Here is a 24027-nt window from a genome sequence, read left to right as displayed (position 1 = left end):
AAGAGAACTAACAAAATTATGACAAAAAAAATAGTCACTTCGACATAACACATTGATCTAAAATTGCATTTACGTTTACAGCTTGTTTGCATCGTATTTTTGTTTCTATCTCTCTCGTTATTGCAAGAGTTTATGCTTGCACAAGTAATTTGCCCGAACGTATGTATTCCGTAAGTATGCTTGTTTGTGCGTGTTTATGAAAATAACTTTTACAAAGTTGCCGACTAGTATAAACTAAACGTGATGCCTTGACCTACACAAATTTTGCAAAATCCTCCACCAGAGATAAATGATGAGTAAAACGGAACCACCTTAACGCTATTGCTACAATATACACTGTTCATCCTTGTGTTATTGATAAAAAGAAATAAATTATGCCAGTGGCCCGGCATAGCATATGGTCTATGGAGGTATGGGATGAGATCGTGTGGTTCAGAGATCCGGCGAGATGGTTTCCCGCTTGATCGAGATCGCTTCGCTGAGCGCTGGGCTGAGTGCAAGGGCTGGGTTGGCAACGGCAATGATGTGACCACCGGAGGATGAAATGACCTGTACGCCGAGGGAACCACCGGTCGGGTCCAAAACGCGGGGAGTGTGCGAACGCAGCTCACCAAAGTCGGGATCGCTCAAATCTCGGTCGGCTCCATTTCCAGCCTGCGAAGCAAGAGTACGGAACGAGTACGGATTAAAGTTTGCATCAGGAGGAAAACATGCCCCGTTAATCACTCACTTGAACTGGTGACGAACTTGAATTGCTAAAACTAAATCGAGAATCTGTGTCATCAAATTCGGATCTAGTGTATCTGTGAGGGGGAAAGAAGAGGGAAAAAATCATTAGCAATCGAATGACACAAGCATCACATGGTACACTGATTCTAGGCTACACATTTAGCTTAGTTTTTTTTTTGCAAGATCAAACAACCCACATTTGCACACCGCGTGTTTGTAGCATCGCATTTCGGGTTGTTTCTTCTTCATGCTACAAAAAATACTCACGAAAATTTACTTGAATCAGTTAAATCGAAGGGTTTGTCACTGATCTGCTGGTAAATGGAGCCGCTCGAAATGTCGCGATTGTCGTCCGAGTTTTCCTGGGAAAAGGGGAATAAGAATTAGTACCGTCCATTTTACTGTACCTTTATTGGTTTAGGTTGTGTAGGCGCAATACTAGAGCGTGATGTGCATAAGCGCAATATAAGCAAGCGATAGAAAAGCAGAATATAGAAGATTTAAGTTAAGTGCAGCATATTTAATAATAAAAGCATGGAACATAAATATAGCTACAGCAATACTAGAAGCAACACACAAACTATAGAAATCAAATGAAAGCGGAAGCGGAAGCAGTGAAGCGAATCTAGCACTCTGCAGGATCCGATAGCAATGCACTGGTGTTAGCAAAGATCGTACATTTCAACACAGAGGGCAGATGAATTATACGTGCAAATATAGTTAAAAAAAGCTTTTTACACCGTTGGTAAATGTTTCAATAAACATATTGTATTACAGAAAGTGAGCATAAAAGACTGAAGCAAGTTGTGCAAAAATTAAAAAAAACTGCAATACCGTGACAATGTTTGAGTTTTGAATTGATTATTAATTTTAGGATTTATTCAAATTAAACTACAACATCAACTGAAATTTCAATCCAATTGTTTTGTAATTCATTTGCACGTACAATTTTTAAAGCGTAGCGTGGCGAAGCAGATACATTTTTCTACTATGTTATACAGTTACATTCAGCATTCAGCTGTTAGGCAAAAAGTAGCACTACAAGAAGATATCAATGTAGCTAAGAAAACATGCTCTAAATGACTACTACGAAAATAAAATGAGTATTTTTATCTGTACTTTTAAACATCTACAAAACGCAATGGCAAAGGAGATTGCAAAATAAACGAAGGTCAAAGCACCTGACTAGAACTAAAGCTACAAGGCACACTGGATTTTCATTATTAATCCGTAGTTTTATAGATAAACTGCTGTTATTAATAGTTTCCAAATAGGAAGTGCAATGAAACTAGGATGAAACTTCTGCTTCAACATCTTTGATGTAGAAAATGAGAAGCAAAAATATCAGCCTTATTCAGGCGAGCACCAGTGCCAATGGAAAGGCTAAAAGTATCTTCGAGTGAGTTTAACTCCATGCTAAAGATAAGTTTTCTACTTTCCATTGACATCTCAATATATTATAATCAAGCACTTAAAGATCGACGAAACGAAACTAAAACAAAATTAAACCTTAAAACATAAACTTAAACCAATAATAAATAAGTAAATATGAAAGGATACTTAAATGCTCAACAAAAGAACGATAAAGCGATAAGCGATAGTGTGGAAGCATTGGAAAGCAATTTGGTAAGCAAAGCGTAGCCCAGAAGCGTGGCCAAACGTGTGGTAGGTACACGGTGCCCACGGCCGAACAGCCCAGCCGGTAGGCAGCAGGCCGATGCAGAACAGTTGATCCGCGACTCAGCCAAATCAGCGTGAGCGTTAGACTTTGACCGTTCAACTACAATCAAGCAGCGAGTAAGCTCATAAGCATGTGTATTGCGTAGTTGGAGTTGGCTGTAAGTAAAATAATCATAATGATAAAACTCATAAAGCAATGAAGCATAAAGGGGAAAAAAACGAAATACAAAGGGTTTAGTTAATCCCGTCTTAAAACACACGTAGAATAGCCTCAAACTGACGGAATAAACACGCACACTAATACGAACAGAGCTTCAAGCTAGCAAACTAAAACAACAGGCACAGCAATTTAGAAGCGTTTTTAAAATCAAAGCGAACGAGACGACACATTATGCTGTGCCGGGTGTAATAACAATAACCAGATGTGCGATAAAGCGTTTGAGGCCAACGGGCCGGCGAAGCATGTGCTGGATATGTGGCTGTGGCAAGCAATCGTTAACGGAAGCAGGAAGCAAGCATCATTTGCGTTTAGGTGCAGTTGCTATAGCTACCTTGCCCATGTCCGAGCTGGTGTCGCTTGAGAGGCGGGCTCGTTTCAGCTGCTGCACCGTGTCCAGTTCGTCACCACGATTTGGCTGCGTTTGGCTGCAAATAGAACGAGTGAGCGGTGAATTAAAACACCCGGAATTGTTGTTTGTATTCCCTTTCCAACCTACCTCAGTCCCGTCAATCGTATGCTGGCCGAATGACCGAATCCACAGTCACGCACCACCTGCCGGGCGAGTGGGAACAGCTCGTCGCGCCTTGTCAGCAGCGCCGGGATGTACTTGCAGATCTGGGCGGCCGCCTCATTCACACACACCTCGTGCAGTGTGAGGGGCTTCTCCGGACGGCGCTTGCAGTCAAACCGGCCGTAGATGGCCGAGTACTTGCGTATCTCATCCATCCGCCGGGGATCGCTTTCGCTCATCGCGATAACCGCCTCCAGGTCGCGTGCCGAACGCTTCTTGATGCTTTGCTGGCGCGGTTCGAGCCGGGGCAGGGTGCGCGACAGCCGCTCGGCCGCCTGCACTATCTTTGCCACCTGATCCTCCGTCAGCGACGGTGTCAGCTGCACCGAACCACTGGTGGTGGATCCGATCTGGTTGCTGATCGTGCTGCTGAGATTGCTGCTGCTCAGCGGATGATGATGATGGTGATGGTGCAGCAGATGATGATGGCCCAAAGGACCGACACCCGCACCGAGATGACCGAGGGTGGACGATGCGGCTGAAGCGGCTGCCGCTGCGGCAGCGGCCACTGCCGAGGAGGAGGAAGAGGAGGACGAAGCAGGAGCGGACGGGATCGGTGTCGGCGGTGTGAGCGGAAGGTTCGTACCGGCGGCAGCATTGGCGGTCAGGTTCGAAAAGCTGCCGGCAACGGTCGACGGACCACCGTACGGTCCAGTGCTGGCCGTCGTAACGCTGCGCGCTATCGAACCCGGCTCGGGACTGTACGGGATCCGGGACGGTATGTCCACGTTCGTGAGCGGGCTCTGGAAGGCGGAGGGATTGGTCATCCACTCGTGCAGTGCCTTCTGGAGCCGACGAACGTGCAGCGGTTTCGAGGCCATCCCAACCAGTGCCATGATCTCCAGGAACTCTTCCTCGCCCGCATCACACAACTGCTGGACGTCATCACCCCCTGGGGAAGCGAGAAAGATGGAAGTAATTCAATGAAATGTCGGACATTGGAATACTCTGACGGTTGGAATCTAGCTCAGCTTACCCATCTCGAGCAGTGTGTCATAGTAGTTGAGCAAGCTTGCTCTCTGCAGCACCCGGTACAGCTGAAGTTCGGCTTCGTTCGATGGGGTCGATGTGACAACCACTGCAAAAGCAAAAAAGAAAACGGAACGACATGCAAAACAATTCTTTTTTTTAGTGCCCAAAATATAATGCAAAATCTTTAAAGATCTTCCGACCGAAAAACCGTTAAAAACTGGAACTCAAACAACCGGCTTTCCGAATGGCGTCAAGGAGTTCCCTCCAAAAATCTACTTTGCACTTTATAATTTATGCCATCATTATTCTAGTTTTTTGTGGCCAATTCTCCTCTGCTGACATCTTTCTTTACGCACAAACGTTTGCGTTGTCCCAAATCATTAGTTTCTATTTCTATTGCTTGCTTCTCGGCGGAAATGTTCCTTTTTATACACGTCTTCATTGGGAGACACTTTTTTGGGCGGCGATGTACAGATCCTTAACGGTCGTTGCTTCGATTTTGGGTTAAAGGCTTGATGAACTTCTACCAACACAGACAACGGTTTCGCGCTGTCGCAAGTGAACAGAAAGCCGTTACAACTCTTCTCCAAGCCGGTTTTCTTCTTGAGCTATTAAGAAAAAAAGTCTTATTATGAGATTGGGTATTTTTTTTTTAGCTCGTACAAGAAAAGTTTGTACTATTACTAGAATCGTCATCACTTTGTGCGCTTTCTGTATGCAAATGCTTGTGAGCGAAAGCAAAAGAAAAACCTTTGCTGTTTCATGTTTAGGCCGAATTTTTTTAATACAAGATCTACCCTTCTCGATGCCTCCTTAAAGGGGAAGAAGATAAACGAGAAAATGACGGTCGTTTTCCCTCGCCTGTGTGTAAGACGACATTTAAACGAGAGAAGAGAAAAAAAAACACTGCCTTGGTGCAGAAAATGGAGGGATTTACAGCATGCCAACCGTCACACAAACGGTGAAAAGGAATCGGAAGTGAGTTCTGTTAAAGCAACCGAACGGTTTGGTGGAGTGTGAGCAAGCAGGACGGCACAGAGCGATGCGAATGTCTTACCGTGGGACAACCCACAGCATCAACCCTCCCTGTCGGGTGTGTCTCACAGTGCCGACCCATTCCAGCAGCCCAATCACAGACCGGGGTAACCGTAAAGGATCAACGAGTTTCAACCCCGAAATAACCGAAAAAAAGAAGTCCACCACTCTGTGGGTCGCAAACCACACCCTTCCGAGCGGGCAAACACACCATACACAGGCAAGGACGCAACAGGAGTTCAACTGATTTTCGGCTGGAAGTAAAACCGGTAGCTGTGCTGAAAGGAGCACTGCTGGAAAATCTTGTCAATCATCATAGTTTTTTGCTTTGTTTTCTCGTCGGCCAAAAGAACATGCCATTGGAATGTGGTCCATCGGGGTGTATGAGTAAGATCGCGAAGTCCATCACGTTCGTGACGAACGCATGCGAAGGAGTGTAAAATATGCGTCGATTTGGGCTTGCATGCGAACGTTTGGCTAAATATTTGCACGCCACCGAATCCAAGCGAGAGTGAAACCTTCCGTGAAGGAGAAGGTAAAGAAGGAATGTTTTGGAGTTTGTTACATTTGTTTTTTCATTTGCAAACTTAGACTTAACCAATGAGAGTACATTGGCGGAAGAAACCAACGAAGTCCACGAAGAGGGAATGAACGGACTTGGTGGAATTCTTTGGAACCCATGTTTGGAAAAATATATGGGAAGAACAAGTAATTAATGTTTAATTGCTAGTCGCAATGACTCCCATGTTTGGATTGGTTTCGATGTGTTGTCGTAGTAAATTTAAGAATGCATGGTATGCATAAGGTATGACTATAGAGCATTTGAAATTGGTTCAATTAATCGTTTCACAATAGGAACGGTAAGAACACAGTACGTAAAATAGTTTAAATTACATTTATATGTAACATTCAGGGTGCGTGCTTTCATTATTAGAGGAACATGGATTGAATCATTTTGAGGGTAGGGAGGATCACTCTTTAAGACTTGATCTTTCGCCTCCGCTGGTTCGTCATGTTAATTGAAACACTTATCTTCACAATTTTGGGAATAAGATATGTGACTTACTTATACTACCTAAATTTTGATTAAAATTCAATCCGTTGCTCATTTAATACCTAATCATTACAAAATATGGTTCATTTGATATGGAATTGATTTAATCTTTAACACGAAATTCAATTATCATGGCAACACTGCCATCACTATCTTCTCCATTCATTGCGCTATAATCCTTTCATCGTGCTTCATGGTATCATCATAGAGAGTACCGTACAAACTACCCTCACCCACCGAGAGCGACGATAAATAATGGCGGGGTTCTAACCACCCCATGGAAAGCGGCCCACGACCAAACCGAAAAGGGGTAATTCACGGTGGTTTCGGTGGGTCGAGTGTGGATAGAAAAAAGTGCAAACTGCACCCCTGATTGCGGATCTTGTCAAGCCAGCGTACTCATAAACCCGCGTACGCAACGGTAGTCTTAACAGGGAAAAGGGTTATCATAGATTTGATCATAGACAAACGGGACAGCAAAAAAAACTCCACAACAGCTCAATGAAACGATTAAATTGTTGCATGTAGTTTGCCTGAAAGTTGGTTTTAGTAAAGAAGTCAACTTTTTTTTTTTCACTTCAACTCTTCGATTTACTGTTCACTCTCATCTGACAACACTTCATTCTTTCGTGCGGCAAAGCCCTCCAGAGCGTGCTGGGTGGAATTTGCATACTGCGGGTGTAAAAAATTGCCACTACACTGTGTGGTAAGGCCCTAAACAGCAGCCAGCAGCCGGGGCCCCCGGGGAAGGTAAATTTGTTTGGGAAAATGTTTATGATGACTTCTGTTTGCGCGTTCTGTCCGCGAGTGGGTTGTTGCGCGTGAAAGACCCGATGATCGCGTGAAAACGAGCTTATATTACAAAACGTTAAGCATAGTGGAGGCCAAACCAAAAAAAAAAAGACTAAAAAACACGATCCGTAAAAGAATACCTCTTCAACGGGAACACATTTGTCGAGCCGCATCATTTGTCGTGCAATCGGGTGGGCATGTAGCGGGTAAAGAGGCATAGATGAGGATCCACTTTTTTAGCCAACCACTTCCAACCAAAACTCGATGAGCTAATCGGTTAACCAACAATTAACCCACCCTTCCCGGGGCGGGTTTTGTTAGCATTGTCAAGTGAGAGCAAATACAATAAAGTTGTATCGCTTCTTTTTTGTTTTCTCTATGTGTGTGACCTTGTTGACTATGTTTTGCTTTAGGGAGATGAGATTCAGCGATATGATGTCTGTGCAGATGGATGTGTGCAAATTAATTTACAATTGTATAGGTTATTAAAGCGTACTTTGATGAGATGGAAAGAGGTTATTCATGCAGTGATCGGTTCTACTCGATCGCAAGTTCCATACTTCCATTCCATCCAGATGGTATAACAACGCATCCGAAAGGTTGATGCGTTTTGCTGGATCTTGCCAGGATCAGGCAGGTAGATGTAGCAGGTTTTTTTCCTTTGACAATCTCTGCCACTATCCCTTTATTGCGAAGGAAGTTAAGACCTTGCTCCCTTATGCCACAATGTGAGGAATAGGAAGCAAAAAAAAAAACCTGTACACTGTCTGTGAACATTTGCTTCTCATGGATGTCCCGGACCCGGGGAAGGATAAACGCCTGACGCAAGGGATCCTGCGCCGTGTCTTAGGGGTAGACCTTATTTGCATATCGAGTCCGATCCGGCCCGTGGAAAGAATATCACGGCGTTCGTTTTTGGCTAGCCCGTGTGTATAGGTATGAGTTTTTTTTTTTGCTGCTAGGATCTTCATTTGTCATTTGCTTCTTCTGGTGGACGTGATGTTTGGGAATTTTTCACTTTCGCTCTCATTTCCCGCCTAAACCTGGAGGATAACCCTTTTGTTTGATTTCAGAAATGGTCTTACTTTTTTTTTTGGTCAATATTGGTGTTTGAGGGATAGCTTTTTTTTTTGTTTATTTAATATGATTTTAAGTTTTTTTCTACGTTTCTGTTTAATCTTGCGTCTATTCTTTTTGGGCCTGTTTTTTTTTAGTAGAGACAGAAATTTGAGTCTACATCCTGGGAGGAACTGTCCGAATGGGTCGGTTCTCTGGTAATTGTTTAAGCAAGACACCGTGAGAACAGTGTCAGGGTTTGTTGGCTCTAGTGTTCAGACTGCTTTTTTTGCCATTCGTAGATAGAACGATTCTCATGCTCTTATCGTGAAGCTTCTTGTGATGGAACTTTGCTTTCGATTTCGTGTGCCCGCGCCAAGGATGCGTTTTGAAGGATGCGTAAAAAAGTTATTTGCATGATGGAAGATTTTTTGTACACCAGCAAACCAATCTTGCTGGCACACCCTTTGGCAGTGTTTAGATTGGTTTTGTAGAATTGTGCTGCATTCGTGGTTATCATGGGAAAGTGTATTTTTTGCTGTAGAAATTTTTATTCCAAAATTACATGTTACTGATGTGTGTGAATCTTTCATTTGCGAAGCAAATCCGGGAGTAAGTTGATTACTCTGGGGGTACGCAAATTCGGGAGCGCATTTCTGGATTTAAAATGTTATCATTTCAGAACATTTTAATTCCTTCATTCAAACAGTAGAACTTTTTTAGGGAGTTTATTGTTATCTACATTATTGAGTCCCAGCTCGGATCAAACACTATGACTTATCGGCTGCCTGGGACTTTAGTTTTCTCAAGGTACCCAGAGGCAAGTAGCCCATCCTTCACTAGCGAGCAAATTTTTGAAGATATAGCCTGAATTCTTAAGTCATCAAACTCCACTTAACACTTTGGCAGAGGGTGTATTCAGTGAGTACTTTGGGCCTTATCTTGCTCTTATGCGCTACTACTGAGCTTCTACGTTACATTCTCCTATTCTCTTGGCAAAGCATATTCCATGATTACTTCTTCAAGAATTTTGCTTTAGTGTGGCAACCATTTCCGATAAGTTTATTTTATCTGTTTAGAATTGTTCACAGTGTAAACCAAACACAACAAGAATTGTTATACCTTCTCACAAGCTTCCAAAGCTATTCAGATTTATTGTCACACGGTACACGGACGGCATCATTATGAAAGTTTACAAAAAAATGGTCAAACATTAAAAAAACTCTCTCGGAAAGACCAAAATTCACATTCCCACAGCATCTCATTACCATACGCCTGGCGATCAAGCGTACTCTTTTGAGGAATGGTTGTTAAAATACAATAGACACATGAAACAAAAAAAAAGAAAAGTTGTAGTAAAAATTAAAAACTACAAAAAAAATGCGTAAAACAAAAAACGTCCTCCCTGCAAGAAAAAGGCTTACGTATAGAGTAAAGAGATGCGCCTCATCATGCATACGATCATCGGCATTAGAGGGCTCCGTCAAGGTGTTTACCGGGTTCAAGGTGTTCGCTAGGGATGAATAATGGACGGTGAAGCTATCAGCTCACCAAAAAAAAAAAAACAAAGCTCACCTTTCGATCATCATCCCTAACCCTTACGCGGAACACGCTTGCCAATGCCCATACCCTGGGGTCAGCTCGGCTTCTTGGATTTTCTCACCCCTTTTACACGCGCGCGCTGTTGCTACTTGCCCTTTGAGGGTAGGCAAGCTTCTTGAGGAAACCCCGAAGACACACGTCGATGGGCCGCGTCGGGAAGGTTGGAGAAAATTTGAATAATCGTTCGCGGTAGATAGTTTTGGGTGGTGTGTGTCCTGTTTTTTTTGTTTGTTCCTGCGTTTCTTAGCCAGTCAGAAATGCCAGAACCACTCATCAACTCGTCCTCTTGCATACTCCCCTTTGGTGTTTGGTGTGCGAGCCGGTGAGAAAAGCGTAGCAACTCCGGTACCGGTGGGCCAGCTCTGGGTACCGTGAATTACAGGGAGCCGGTCGCTTCCGAGGTTACGAGCTAATCATTAGGACATTGGAGATAATTTATGCACACGGAATTGGTTTGCTCGATTGGGTATAGGTTTTTTTTTGTGTGTGCTGCTACCTCAACCAGACAACCCAAACCATTGTTTCATGTTACTTTCTCTTGGCCACACCGAGGAGAAAGAAGTCCCGTTGGAATATGCAACAGAGCGCTGGGAGGATGGGCTCCTTGTGGTAGGTGCAAGTTTTTTTTTTGTGGTTCTCCTTTACCATGAGCAGCTGGCAGCGGTAAAAATGCGATCGTGATGACACGGAAGATCCTGGGAATAGGTTAAAACTACGTATCTGAAGAAGAAAAAAAATCCAAGCTCCTTCGTAAGGCGGTTGGGCGCTGAATGCTGTGCCCAAACGAATCAAGACACCCGGATAGGAATATCTAAGTAGTTTTTTACATCGTTATCCTCCACCACGTTGAAAGTTCTAGCCTTTGAGCTATCAAGCAGCAGCAAAAAAAAGAACAGTTGAGCGAAAGTTGTTCATATTTTTTTGTTAATGCTTCACAGTTTAATGTATAGAATTTTCTCACACACCGTTTAGCTTCTCGGCAGAACCATCGTACATATCAGCGATATTTTCGTTTAGTAAGTGGTTATTGGGACGCAAATTAATGGGCTATTTTTTGTGCCTTTCTTCTACGATTGGCTTTGATTTGATGGGTCAAATGCCTGGGAAAGAAAGCAGATGATGCTTCCGATCTGCGATCTGTATAATTGCGATAATTATAGTGAAAATAGTTTGATGGTCATAACAGTTAGCTTTGTGCAGACGGACGGCTTGTTGGTGCGATACATACAAAAAAACGTTATACCGTTAGATGGTTTCTGAAACATAACACGAACATAGCAAGTTTGTATAACTTTTTTGGGGTAGAAATGCGCATTTATGGTGGGTCTTAGGTGGATATCGTGTTGTTAAAGAGCCATCAAGAGATTATAACAGCATTCAAGTTTGTGATAAAATGTGTTTAGAGTATATCAAATTAAACTGATGTTCAATTGAGGAATAGTTCACTATATAGTTCAGGAAGAATAATGCACTAACTAATGTTCAATTGATTAATAGTTAAATAATATTTGTTAAAAAAACATGTTATTACATATGTTTCGTGTTTCATATAAAAAAATGTATAAAGGAAAAAGGATAAACTGCTTATAAGGCATTACAAAATGGATGCTATCTTCCTACAAGACCAGATGCAAATAAAAAAACGCTCGAGGTTTACACTCACCCACAGCTTCCACCGCTAATGGGCAACCATTTTAACGCTCGCACCACTCGCAAGATGCTTTGAATTAGCGGCACCATTCGTGCGATGGGTGCAATCGTATTTGTTTTTACCATCGTCCTTCTAACACCCTTCCTTTGTCAGCATAACTGCCAGCTACAATGCCGGACATTCGAGTGAAAGTTTTAAAAGATAGTAAAAGGGTTGCAAATGCTAAGTGGCATAATACAGGCGTCAGTGGGGAGGGAACAAATCTTCCACAACACATACAGACTCGTTCACACAGAAACGACGCAACGCAGGCCGAGTTTCCTCCCTTAATTACAAATTTTTATCATTTTTAATTATTTTTCTCCTTTTCTCGCCAATCTCGTCCAGTCGTGACAGCGGCGATGCGCTTCCGTCAACCGATCACTGACTGCGTACGGAAGAGAGTGCTTCTCGCTTCTCGACAGGGGTGGGTTTTCCGGTTCGACGAATGTAGCCCCGAAGGAAAGAAGAAACAAAAAAAAAAGACACCACCATCACCACCACCGCTTTTAGAAACAAAAATTACGAAAATCACTCTGATTGGCCAGAGTGCTGTGTGTTGGGTGAGTAAGAGCGTAAGAACAATACGCCCGAAACATTTTGCACCACCCTTACTTACTTCCATCCCACACACATACACTCACCGCCCTGTGCATTGATATTGAAGAAATGGGAGAAAGTGAAACTGGCATCGGAAAAGTGTGTGACAGCAATGTGGCCGGAAGGTATCCCCGTAGGCGATGGCGGAAGTGGAAAGCACTGATCCCAAATTCAATAATGTCGTAATTGAATGAAGATTCTCGCACCATCGGTTTCTGGAGGACAGTGGGTGAAACAGCAAACAAAAACACAGCACCAACAACACAGCATAATGGAAAGGTCGGCCGAAACGTGTGACAAAAATTTTGAATTATTAGAATCAATTTCACCAGACGGGAACTGGACGGGAACGGCGGGACCAGAGCGCGGCTGTAGAGTCGAGTATTTATCTTTGCTATTTTTCATGCGAAACCCTTTTTTGAAAATCGTTTCATTTGAGACGGTAAGATTGTGCATCCATTTCGTTGAGCAAACAACCGCATTAATTACGCCAAGGATGAACAAAAAAAGTGGAAAATTGTTTAATGGAGTCATTTTCCTTCGGGAATCGTTGCGGATCGTTTTGCGCTTGGGCCTTTTTTGATGGATGGCTGCGTGAATGTTTTCTAATAGGATAAATGGAAGTGATGGAAGTGTCAAAAGTTGTAACATTATCTATCCATTGTTTGCCGATCTGTTCTTTTTGTCTTGGTCTTTTCTTGCTACATCAGAACCACTTAAGATTGGGGTTTCTGTTGAGTGGAGATTACATTGCATTATTTGATGTTGGAATTGTTATTTTGCTTTTTGTGCACTTATTAAATATTAAAATCATTAGAGTTTGGTTTTAAGCAGGTATTTATAATTTTCAGTGAAAAAAATCAACGATTGCGGTCCAAATGCAATGCAGCACCCAAACGAAGCACTTCCGCTTGGTCCCATGGCGTAACAGTGTTTCCAATGAACAATTGCCGTTACTCAAAATTACACACTACGCGAGCGCAATTTACATATGGCATAATTTCTGGAACGCACACAAAAGTATGTCAACACACGCGTTTGCGACAAACCAGCTGACCCAAGCTCGGCTGAGGTTCTACCGGATACGTACAGCAGATCGACCAACCACCAACCACCATCATCATCCACCGTTGCACAATTAATCGAAAGAACATTACACGAAAATTACACCCTTGACCCTTACGAGCAACGGCCTTCCAGCTGGTCCATCCCGTACGCGCAAGGGACACACCGGCACGAAGGGTAGAATCGCAAATATTTGGCAACATACACGTGCTCGGTGTTCTTTACACCGCACCCGGCAAACGGACACGTGCCTTGGGCACCTTGTGTTTCCTTGTGCAATTTCTGTTAACGAGCCAGCGGAAAGATGCTTCATCTTTTCGCACCTCCTTCCGCACGGGGCATTGCGGTGAAGCTTGCGGTGAGGCACAATGTAAGGGGGTAAATATTTGCCGAAATATAGTCATCACCCATCGATCGCCTAATTCGCGTCATACCTTTCCGCTGGGTTTTGCAGTTTACAGTTTGCAACAATGTGGCATGCGGTACGGGGGCAACTGCCGGGTGACCCGGTTTTGGCGAACCCGGTGCAACGCAATCGGTCCGCAAATGAGAGTGTCGATCGATGTTTAAGCATTTAGTTTACGGGCAACCCTTATTATCGTTATTATCAGTATGCACCCCAAAAAATGACATCACCGATCCGGTGGCGTAAGAATCGAGAGGAACGTGTTGCGCCTTGTTCCCCTCGGAGCGCTTGCATGGTACGCCAAGGGTATGCGATCACACAACTGGGTCACGAAGGACACACGACCAAAACGCGACCAGGTAGATTGATCCCAGCTTCAGGTAGGTCTTAGGTCCTAGACCTTCCTCAGAAACCCCCGGGTCCCGGGACCTTTTGCCGGGATGCAAAAGGGGAAAGAAAAGAAACCGTTGCCCTTATGTGCTGGCGCGTGATCCCAACAATCAATTAAGATCGTTTTATCAGTGAACAGCCATGCTTTCGTCGCACTTCTTTCCCGGGAATGCTGAGGCGCGTGGCTTGCGGTCCACTTTTCTTTTGTCTTGATCACAACTCAAGAATGTCTGGCCCGAGCAGCGCGTTTCGGGACCGGATGCACCACGGCTCGGGTTATGATGATGGTGGCTGTGGGCCACTGTGATCGGTGGTCACTCAAACCCTTCATTTTCGATCCTCCGAACAACCATCTGGACGGGGGATGTATAACGGTGCATATTGTTCGGTGTACCGATTATTACCGTCATCCTTCTGCGTTGCATCGCTGCTCCTGCATATTGCGCAAGCGTTGTGACAGGTTTGCGTAATTTTGGCAGTACCCGCGAAATACCCGTTATGTGATCAATTGATGCGTCGGTACTGAAATCCGCCGGTGGAAGTGATGAAGTTTAAGGTTAAGGCTTGCATCGCCTTCCTTCCCTTTGCGCGCTATTGTGCGGTTTGCGCGAGAGAGAGCGCGTGCGGGCCAATGTGAGCACGTGGACGGTCAGCTGCATATGTAATGAGCCGTACGCAAAAACGTACACGGTTCTAGATGAGAGTACCGACAGAACCTCTCATCGGCGGTACTAATTATCGCAAGCTGATTATCAAAGATAGCATGTACGTTTCGGCAGGGTGCAATGTGGATGATTCGCGGTCCAGAGAAGAAAAGGTGTGGATCGTTCCATTCCGATGCAATTTTGCATTTCAATACAACGCATTTTCAGTTTTTCTCTATTACAGTTATTCGGAAAAGATAGATGCTAGATTATATCTTCTGAATGATGACTTGAATCATTTGTGTAAAGCAAACACCTTTATCTTTAATTATTTCACGGTTATTCTTTTCATTTTCTTCGTTCAAGGTATTTTTTATTGTCAAAAGATTTTATTTATCTGGACAAACGAACATACGATCACCGTTAAACGTTGTCCCTCTTAGACTACAAAGAAGTTATACATACATTCTTAGCAGCGAAAAAAAATCCTATCCCTCAAACGCAATGGTCTTGTTTCTCTCGAGCTTAAAACACACACAATTGAGGAGAAGGCAAACGACAAAAAAAAGTCTGATCCAACTGCATCAAAGAACATCCTTACCTTGATCTTCATCTGTGACCATCTGGACAAGGCTGTTGTTTTTTTTTCGCGCGCTGAGTCACTCGGGATTTGGCTCCGTGATGTACGAAGACGAAAAGGCACACCTTTGCATCCCGGCAAGTCGCGACGAGCAATAAATTGAATGAACCACACTCGACAGCCACACATAGTAAAGAATAAAAAAATACCGTGCTATTACAAGCAACCCTTTACAATACGAACTGCTAGATGCAAGGAAACGGTGAACCATTTATTTAGATTAAGCTTTTTTTCTTGCTTTATTTTGGTTTGTTGAAATCTTTTGGATCTAAGAAAACTCGTCTCTACTTATACCGGACTGTACCGTGATCATTATGATTTTAGCTATGCAAGGAAGCAAATTGTCAAACATACTCTCAACGTGCTTTGGTTTGTTTATGAAGGGAGATTTTTTGTGTACGTTACTCTGATGTCCTGCGAAAAAAGGGTTAAGACCCCAACTTATACAAACAGCGCTGGGTCTTGCCTTGGCAGCACGACCAATATTAAGAAAGAATGAAAAAAACCACGGCGTTGCATTCATTTTCAGTCCATGACTTGAGGATATTCCTGCTTTTGGAGCTAGAATTACATATGACGTTTAGAATAATTATTTAAGATATTTTATTTACTCGAATTTAAAAAAAAATATTGTGAGCTTATATTGCTTTCTAATGTTGAAGAATTCCTGTGTCTTAAAAAGATAAAACAAAAATATCATACAAACTACATCCAGACCATTTTTTATTCGCTAAAAATAAAAATGATTCTATAATTACCCCACATTCTATTGGAATTAGGCGGGTAACATGGTCCTTTAACCGCGCTAAGATGCTATAGCAAAGATCAAAGAGCAAAAACACAAACATTCCATTTTCTTTAAGAACCATCAGCGGCTCCGTGGTTGTAAAGCTGTCGCGGTTATGTTTTTTGAAGTTGTACGAGCCCGTACAGTACAGTACGGTGTGTAATAAAAAAACAATCAATGCAGAAATTTATTGCCCTTTGATTTCTGGTTTTTTTGCTCTACCCATATCCCAGCTACGAACATTTCAGCTGATCGGAGCTCTGCGCGTGCTGATTGCGACGCGCGGCTCTTCGATCGTTTTTCATCTTCGAGTTTGATTTTTAAAGGACAATTAGATGACAAATCAAACATCGAACACACACACACACACACACATCGAAATCGGAACGCCGACAGGGGGACTTGCCGATGCAAAGACAAGGTGAAAATAGTTCGCAGGGTTGCACGGGACAGAGAGCTGGAGCCACCGCCGCGAGCAAGAAATAGGCACAAAAAAAACAGAATTTTCACCGCAGCAGCCCTCCAAAACATACCGCATACGAGTTGGGCACCCCGACAAAGGAGAAGCCGCCCATGGCAGCTAATAAAGCTGCCAATAGCTCCGCTGCAGCAGCCCGGTGCGCTTGTGCATTGTTGGAGCGGTCGGGTGCGACAACAGCGATTAAGCGACCGTGCCGCCACACACCGTTCCCGAGACCATGGGGCGGGTGTTGTTGCGTACATTTTGAAGGAAGCAAACAAAACACCAGTCCAACAAAAAAAGGCTTTCGACTCAAGAAGTTTAGCTTTGATTTAAGATTATAAGATGGTGTAGGCTTTTTTGTGTGGGTTCGTGTAAAATAAAGCATTGATTTGAGCGTTTGCTACCGCGTGTGCGCTGTGAAAGATATGATGGCCTTAACATTCCTGCCTGAGCGGCGTCGGGAACAACCGAGACACTATTTGTCGGTATTGCATTTTGTGAAAAAGTGCCTCGGAACTGTGGTATGAATGTGTGGTTTGCTCTAATTTTTTAGAACATGATCCTACGTTATCTGAAAACTACTTTTTTCGGATATTTGCGGATGTATCTTTCGACCCTAATTACTTCACTGATTCATCTTGTCCCCTTGTCCCAATCGCACTGTTATATACTTCATGAGGTCTTCCCAGAATAACGATAAGTTTAAGCTGGAACATTTACTACGCTTTACAGTCTTATGTATGTTGTTAAATTCACATTTTCCGTTCCACGCCGTACAGCATCCAGAACCAACGCAAGGGGTCAATGTGTGTATGTTCTCACTCGACGACCCCTGGAAGAAATGGGATGATGCGCGCTCCAAAAACAAAGCAAACCATAACCTGAGTGACCTAGGGCCTAGCAAAGGGTTACGACCTGCATCGTCACATGGCTATGACTTCTGGCTAGCATTAATTTGATACCAGATCGCTAACGGTAATTTTTGAAGCGACTGTAAAAGCATTTTTTTTTTGGTTGTTGTTCTATGACCAAGCTGTACCTACGAACTATCAAAGCGAACAGCACACCCTTCTGCGTTTTAGGCTGGTTAGAGCTCCGGAACTAGAAATCTCAACCCATTAACCAGCTCGACCGGTAGCCCAATTCCTGCTTCACCGGCACATATCCTGTGACCCGTTCTGCCGTTTCCAATCTGACCCCTCGTCATACGGTTGTGTAGCCCTCGGTCCAGCAGGATTGCGCGGAGGGATTTTGGTTGCTGCGTGACCGTTACGCGCATACGGATGGACGCACGGACGCGATCGGAAGAGTTGGGTACCTGGTGATCCTTTTTTTTTTGCTGTTAGTTGGAACAGTTTTGGTAGGGTTAGCGTTGTCCGACCGTATTCAAATGAAATACGCTCGTTTCCTGAAGCTGTATATCCAGCATCCGGTGAGGTCGCTCCGCTGTGGAGACATCTGCTCGCCACTGAAAATCACGCGTACGACCGGCTGTGACCGCCGTGGTTTGATGGTTGATGGACTGACAAAAATAAGGTTGGTGTTTTTTTATTTGTTTCGCTCGGGTACTGTTACTGATTACAAACAGTGCCCTGGTGCGTCTAAATTTATTAATTAAATCAAACGTGGACCTTTTCTGCAGTTCAAGAAGATGAGAAAGGGTCTAATAGATGCGTACGTGATGCCCGGTGACCCAGGGAATGGCGTTCCGCTCTGCTCGCGGGCAAAGGTTTATTCGTTCAACGATTAAAACGCGAGTAGGTCATCAAATGGGACAGCTGTCCCGTGACAGTGTTTAGTTATCCTGTCCTGCAACGACCCAACGACCCACGGGTTGCGGCACTTTTGACCCTCCCGGTTGGTATTAGCGCACGAGGTACCTATATACCTGTCAGGCTATCCTAAAAACGCTGTGGTGGATTAGAAGAGGGTTCAAGTTTATCGTTATATACAGCATAGGTTAACAACATATTTCGGTAAAGTTTTGTTTTACATTTGCCACATACAATGTACTTATTGTACACATTTAAGCATCCTATTCCAACCCAACCGGACACACATCGATTTGTAACGTAAAGTAGCGTGAGCTGATGTTTTTTTATTCTCTTCTCAAAAACCAACTTGAAAGATGTGGCAAACAGTTGAGCGAGATAAAAATCGCAGTAACTTCCCGTCGTTGCAAGTGGAATGGAGAAAAAAAATCATCTATTACTGCCAACCTTTTAGCGTTATGGTTGCTGATTTTTTGAACAGACATATCGAATGGCATTACTGTGACGGCGGTCGTTGAATGGACACGAAAACAGATCTTCGGTAGCTTCGCAAATGCGTGTGCATCAAGCTAGCGCAAGCCATGAGTGTGCATGAAAATCGGAAAATAAATGTACATCATCTAAGATGCTTGTGTGCTTGTGTGAAAGTGGATAGAGAACTGGTAGATTGTTTCTTAGATTAATTAGAACTACTTAGTCAGTACGCTAGTAAGTTCAAATGATCGTTTAGGAAAATTAAAACATGTTTTAATATTGCAAATATAGCTACAAATATTTGTAAACTCATAATCAAAGATTAGTAGGTTTAGTAATCCAAAGCTTATATGCGTAGTTTTGTCCTCTCTGTGACACTTTATATTATCACAAAAAATACCTTAAACCGTTATAATCCGAATAACTTTTTTCTAACAATACAAGGGAATGTTAAACAAATATTTAATATATTTTTAATGAGAATTTTAAACTAGCCATCATAAAATATAACACAAATTAAAAAAAACAGCACAAGGGTTTCAATCCCACGGATAGTATAAAATATACGCGAAGTAAGTGCAACAACAGGGAGTTACATACACCATATAGATAGATTGCATAGACAGAGAGGAGATTGCATTGCTCGACGCTTTAGATGAAAAAACGACTCCAAGTGAATTACTAACGACCGAAGGAACTCGTATATATGTATAAATGGCAAACAGGAAAGGCAGCAAAGAAAAAAAAACCGATCCCATCTAAGCACAGCAAGCAAATCGTGCTACCGTGGAAGTGGAGCAAGCATTAAAAGAATATGGGTCGGCTCCAGCCATCCAACCAGGATCGGGGTGGGTCATGTTAAAGAAGTTTGTATTTTTTCTGGCCCCAAAGCCCTCCCGACACATAGAATGTAGACAGAATGGAACGGAAGGCATGCAACTACCCCACAGATTTTCCTTATTTTTCCTCGCCGCTCTTTTCCAAGACACCCATCACTAGCCCCAGGTTGCAGTACAAGCGAACGTTCGTATTCGAACAGTGGAGCGAAAGAAAAATAGAAAGAACATAAACATATAAGGAAAAACACAAGTAGTGTACGGAAGCAGGGACAAAAAAAGGCCATCACCGTACAGCAATGTCCAGTGCGTCCACCAGGCACGCCCCACACCGCTGGCACAGTAGAACAAGGATGCCTTCCACGGTACTGTTCCTGCCATTGCACTTGTGCAAGAGTGCACAGAAGAAAAAAAAATGTCAGTGAGTGCACAAAACACAAGACTGATTTTTTTGTTTTGTTGAAAAGAGTTTTTAGCTTGTGCAAATAATGCAACTGGCAAAAAAAGGTTCTGTCCGTAGACTGCAAGTAAACCATCGGAGGAAGTGAAATGGGACATTAGGCTGAGAGGATCGGTTCGTACTCCTACGAACCGATTCATTCAATCGATTCAATGGTTGTTCTTTCTTTTTTCGGAGCCAATATCGTGGATGAAATCTGATCGAGCAAATGGATCATTCCGCCGCTTTCAAAAGGGAAACCCCTCCAAGCCAAGCTTTTAGTGTATGTATTCACTTATGTGTGTGTGTGTTTTATTTGATTTCTTTTTCTCTCTTTTACCCTGTTGGTTGCCTTTTCGATAATTACTATAGCCGCGCAAGAGGTTTAAAACGCGTTTTTTGCTGCTGCAACAAACAAACTAAAATGCATAGAAAATGTAAAAAGGCTTCATTCTGTTTCACATTTCCTCGCAGTGTTTTTGCCACTGTGTTTTTTTCGCAAGCAAAGCATCGGAACCGTGTTAGAATTCAGGGCAACCGAGTCCCTTGGTCTGGTACTTTTTTTGTGCTGTACTTCTGTTGTACTTCTTGACGATTCTCTACAACTACGGACCGACATTTTTTTTGGTATGTGAGTACTAGCTGATGATACTGCTGGCATTGGGACGGGTTGAAAGAGACCCAGCAGAGACTTAAAAAAAAACAACAACCTTGCAGCAAGAAACGATGCTGCATATACGTTGGAAAAGTGCAACCGTGCAGCGGGGTGGTGTAGGAAAATGTACACACACACACAGGAAAGCAGGCTGCAATGCACAAAGGAAAAGCGAACAGTGGACAAAGAAATGGGCAACCGTACGGGAAAAGCTTCCATACATGCATACATATTCCGGTGAGGTAATAGTGCAAGCAACAAAACACACACACATAGAGAAAATAAAAAAAAGCTCCCACTACGAACAAATAGACGAAGGTGTTTGAAGAAAAAAGCATGGTTTCAGTTGGAAGTTGGACAAGCATGGCAGAATGGTTCTTGTTGCTTGTTGCGCACCACTCTGCTCCGTTCATCCATTGCCCCATTTACCCCGCCCGAGTGTTGTGTGTCCGACGTCTTTTTAGCTGGGGCTTTGGTATAATCTATAAAATATCGTAGCATAAAATACGAACACCAACCAACGCGGGGGGGAAGGTGGAGCGATCTGCCACGAGGGAGAAAGCTCAGCACAGAAAAACACAAAATACCCACTCCAACGAGGGAGTGGAAGAGGGAGAGAGAAAAAAGAGCCATTTAGATGGATAAAGGACATGGCAATGTTGCAGGACATGGCGAGCAATGGTTCCAGGGGAAAAAGCGGGCAAAGGAGACAAAAAAAAAATACCCCGGTCACGTGGGGGAAAGGAGCCTTGTAGGGAAGGAGGACATGATTTTGAAGGGCACAAGAAACGCTTTTCCTCTGGGGTGGCTCCTGACCGTCTCTGACGTGGGGACGGTCCACAATAAAAACAACGCGCTTGCTTGCTGAAAGTTCAATTTAGAACACACTGTACACACTGCAGCACACAATGGCAAACGAAACGCAAGAAGTAGGGGGAAAATACGGGCGAAAAACACACTGGCACACAGGAAAATCTCCAAGCGGAATGATTCGCAGAACGAACTACGCTCGCCTTTCATTTCGCACTGGTTTTGGGCGGTGAAGAGCGGTGGAGACGCACGCTGCAAGAAATTGCATTCCTTGTACCTTGGACCGGCTACGGTATGTTCTCGCTTCGCTCCGACCAGATGCACTTAAGAAGCTGGCATCCGTTTAACGTCAACGGGGAGAAGAAATGGCACGTTGAAGGCGCTTTCCCTTTGGGGAGGGGGGTGGGGGGTGGGTTTGAGATAGGAAACTGGCGGCACACCAGAAGACGAAGAAAAACTATCCTTAATCCTCCATCGTTCAGTAATGGATGGATGGACAATACGTTCGATACTTTACGATCTAGATTAAGGGTAGATGTGCTCAGCGATTATGCCATTAGTTTTGAATGAAATTAATACAAATCAAAGCTCTCCCCAGTCTCTAGACGTTAAAAAGCGGAAACAATAAACTAAGTTAAACTAAGGCATGTTTTACTTACTGATGCCGTTGTTGTTGCGTCCGAAGATTTTTCCCGGCGGGCTTAGGATGGGGCTCGGTATGCAGGAGCTGCTACCGCCGGATACGTTCGAGCTTTTCACCGGCGTCGCGATGGACGGCGATCGTTTACCGTGCACGGCGATCGGGGCCGAGCACGAGGAGGACAGTGTCGGGGGGGCTACCTTCGCAGGCGCAACGGTGGACGAGCCTGTGGACGTCGTCGTTGCCGTACCACCGGCCGATCCGAACGGTTCGGACGCACGGTCTGAAAGATGTCCCACCTGACCTACGGTACTAGCTAAGGGCGAGGTACAACTACTACTGCCGGCTAGCAAACTACTGCTGGCCGCACTCTCTGTGCCGATCTGCTCCGGTAGCGAGCCGGCTGCTAGCGCACTCTGCACTATCACACCACTGGGCACGGTCGTTGGTGAGGCGGAGCGGGGCTTGAGTTCCATTACCGGATGCGATCAATCGCCCAAACGTGCACGGGCGGCCACGGAAGCGGATGGTGTGGGGCGGTACGTTAAAGCACACATTCAAAGCATTGCCTAGCGCGACGCTGTACCTCCGATCTAAGCAGGCTGAGCGACGGACAGCCCTACGCAAAGCTACTACGTGCACTGGCTGGGTACACCGCGAAAAGCTTGGAAGCCAAAAGGAGCTATCGTACGGGTTGCAGTACTAGCAAATTTTGCCTACCGATCAACGCCCTGTTAAGCCACTAACCTACATAAAGCTAAATAAAACTATCCCACGCAAATACACGAAAGTACACGGATCCGTATTTATGCTACGCTAACATTCCTATCATCCTACTAAGCTAATATTGTATTTATCGTATTATTTTATGCACGTGTATCACTTCTACGCGGCTCGTTGTGTCTTATCGTTTGTAAATTAACGAAAATAAACATAACAACCAATGTTCCTTATCACGAGTGGGTGTCCCTTGCCTATCACGGGAGCTCGAAAAAAAACAGTCACACAACATGAATGCACACACTAGCCAGCTAGCTCAGTTGCCACGTCCATGGGGTTGGTTCCCATGGCAACGCTCCGTACACTCTGTTTCAAAAATACTGTCTTTTCACTCCACACGTCAGGCAGGATCCACCGATGATTGCACGCACTAGTTCTATTGCTCACGTAAACAAGTAAGTGCCGTAAAGTGTTGCACTAATAAAGCAAGGTTTGCTCTACTTGATGGTTCTATCGCACAGCTATTAACATTCCAGGAATGTTAAGTAACAAAAAAAATGCAACTCTCTACTGGATGGTGCGTTTCTGTGCGACAAAAACAACACCACACGATGTCGTATGTTTGGAACGGTGAATGGGTTAGAGTGCCAGTTCTGGCTATATATTCCTTGGACTGTCAACTGTACAGATCGAAGCCGAAAGAATATCTGAGCGCACAGCGCGAAGGAAAAGTCCACCAAGGGCCTCCGGAGTGGCAAGGAAAACTTCCCGTCTACCGGCTACCGGTGTTTGCTTTTGTTTGTGGTGGTCGTCGTTATCATCATCATCATCATCGTATGTGTTTGTGTGTATGTGAGTGTGAGCGCCGTCAGGACCATCTGACCAGTTTCCAGTACGTCTTCGATGTGGATCGGGACTGTTTTTTTTTGTTTTATTTATTTCCTTCTCGTTTCCTTTGCCATCGAGAGGGCACGTTGCACAAGGAAACGTGGTCCTTTTTGTTTGGTGAGCAGCGTTTTTTTTTTTTTGCTCGCTGTGTGCTGTTGCTTTGTTGGCCATAGCTATGGGCAACGTGCCGAGAAAAACCCGATCGCTAGCATGGTCGGCTTTCGGCCGATGTTCCGTTTCGTTCTAGCCAGATGCAGTTCAGCGCTCGTGCATCTCGCTTTCACTTGCATGTGTCTTCTCTGCTCTGCTAGATTCTCCGGTTATCCTGCTACCATCATCACCGTCATCATCGTCATCAGCAGCAGCAGCAGCAGCAGCGGTTTCTTGGGCATTGGAG

The 24027-nt window shown here is 44.1% G+C and overlaps 1 protein-coding gene across 3 annotated transcripts; it reads right to left on the bottom strand.

Moving 5' to 3' along the window:
* Window positions 1-106: 106 nt before the first annotated feature.
* LOC121588377 (NGFI-A-binding protein homolog) lies at window positions 107-23438 on the bottom strand. Of its 3 annotated transcripts, none has more exons than XM_041906231.1 (7): window positions 22042-23438; window positions 4177-4278; window positions 3126-4092; window positions 2961-3054; window positions 997-1091; window positions 731-803; window positions 107-654 (listed from the first exon to the last, which is right to left on the bottom strand). In XM_041906231.1, exons 1-7 carry the CDS (start codon window positions 22496-22498, stop codon window positions 433-435), a joined length of 2010 nt encoding a protein of 669 aa, XP_041762165.1. In that variant the 5' UTR covers window positions 22499-23438; the 3' UTR covers window positions 107-432. The 3 variants fall into 3 exon arrangements, with proteins under 3 accessions (XP_041762165.1, XP_041762166.1, XP_041762167.1); XM_041906232.1 differs by having other exon boundaries at window positions 527-654; window positions 1007-1091; XM_041906233.1 differs by lacking the exons at window positions 107-654; window positions 731-803 and having other exon boundaries at window positions 1003-2565.
* Between the last annotated feature and the right edge of the window lie 589 nt (window positions 23439-24027).

The sequence above is a fragment of the Anopheles merus genome, chromosome 2R, assembly GCF_017562075.2.
Source record: "Anopheles merus strain MAF chromosome 2R, AmerM5.1, whole genome shotgun sequence".
Classification (NCBI taxonomy): Eukaryota; Metazoa; Arthropoda; class Insecta; order Diptera; family Culicidae; genus Anopheles; species Anopheles merus.
The sequence above is the reverse complement of the archived record's forward strand: the minus strand, read 5'-3'. Positions and strand labels throughout refer to the sequence as shown.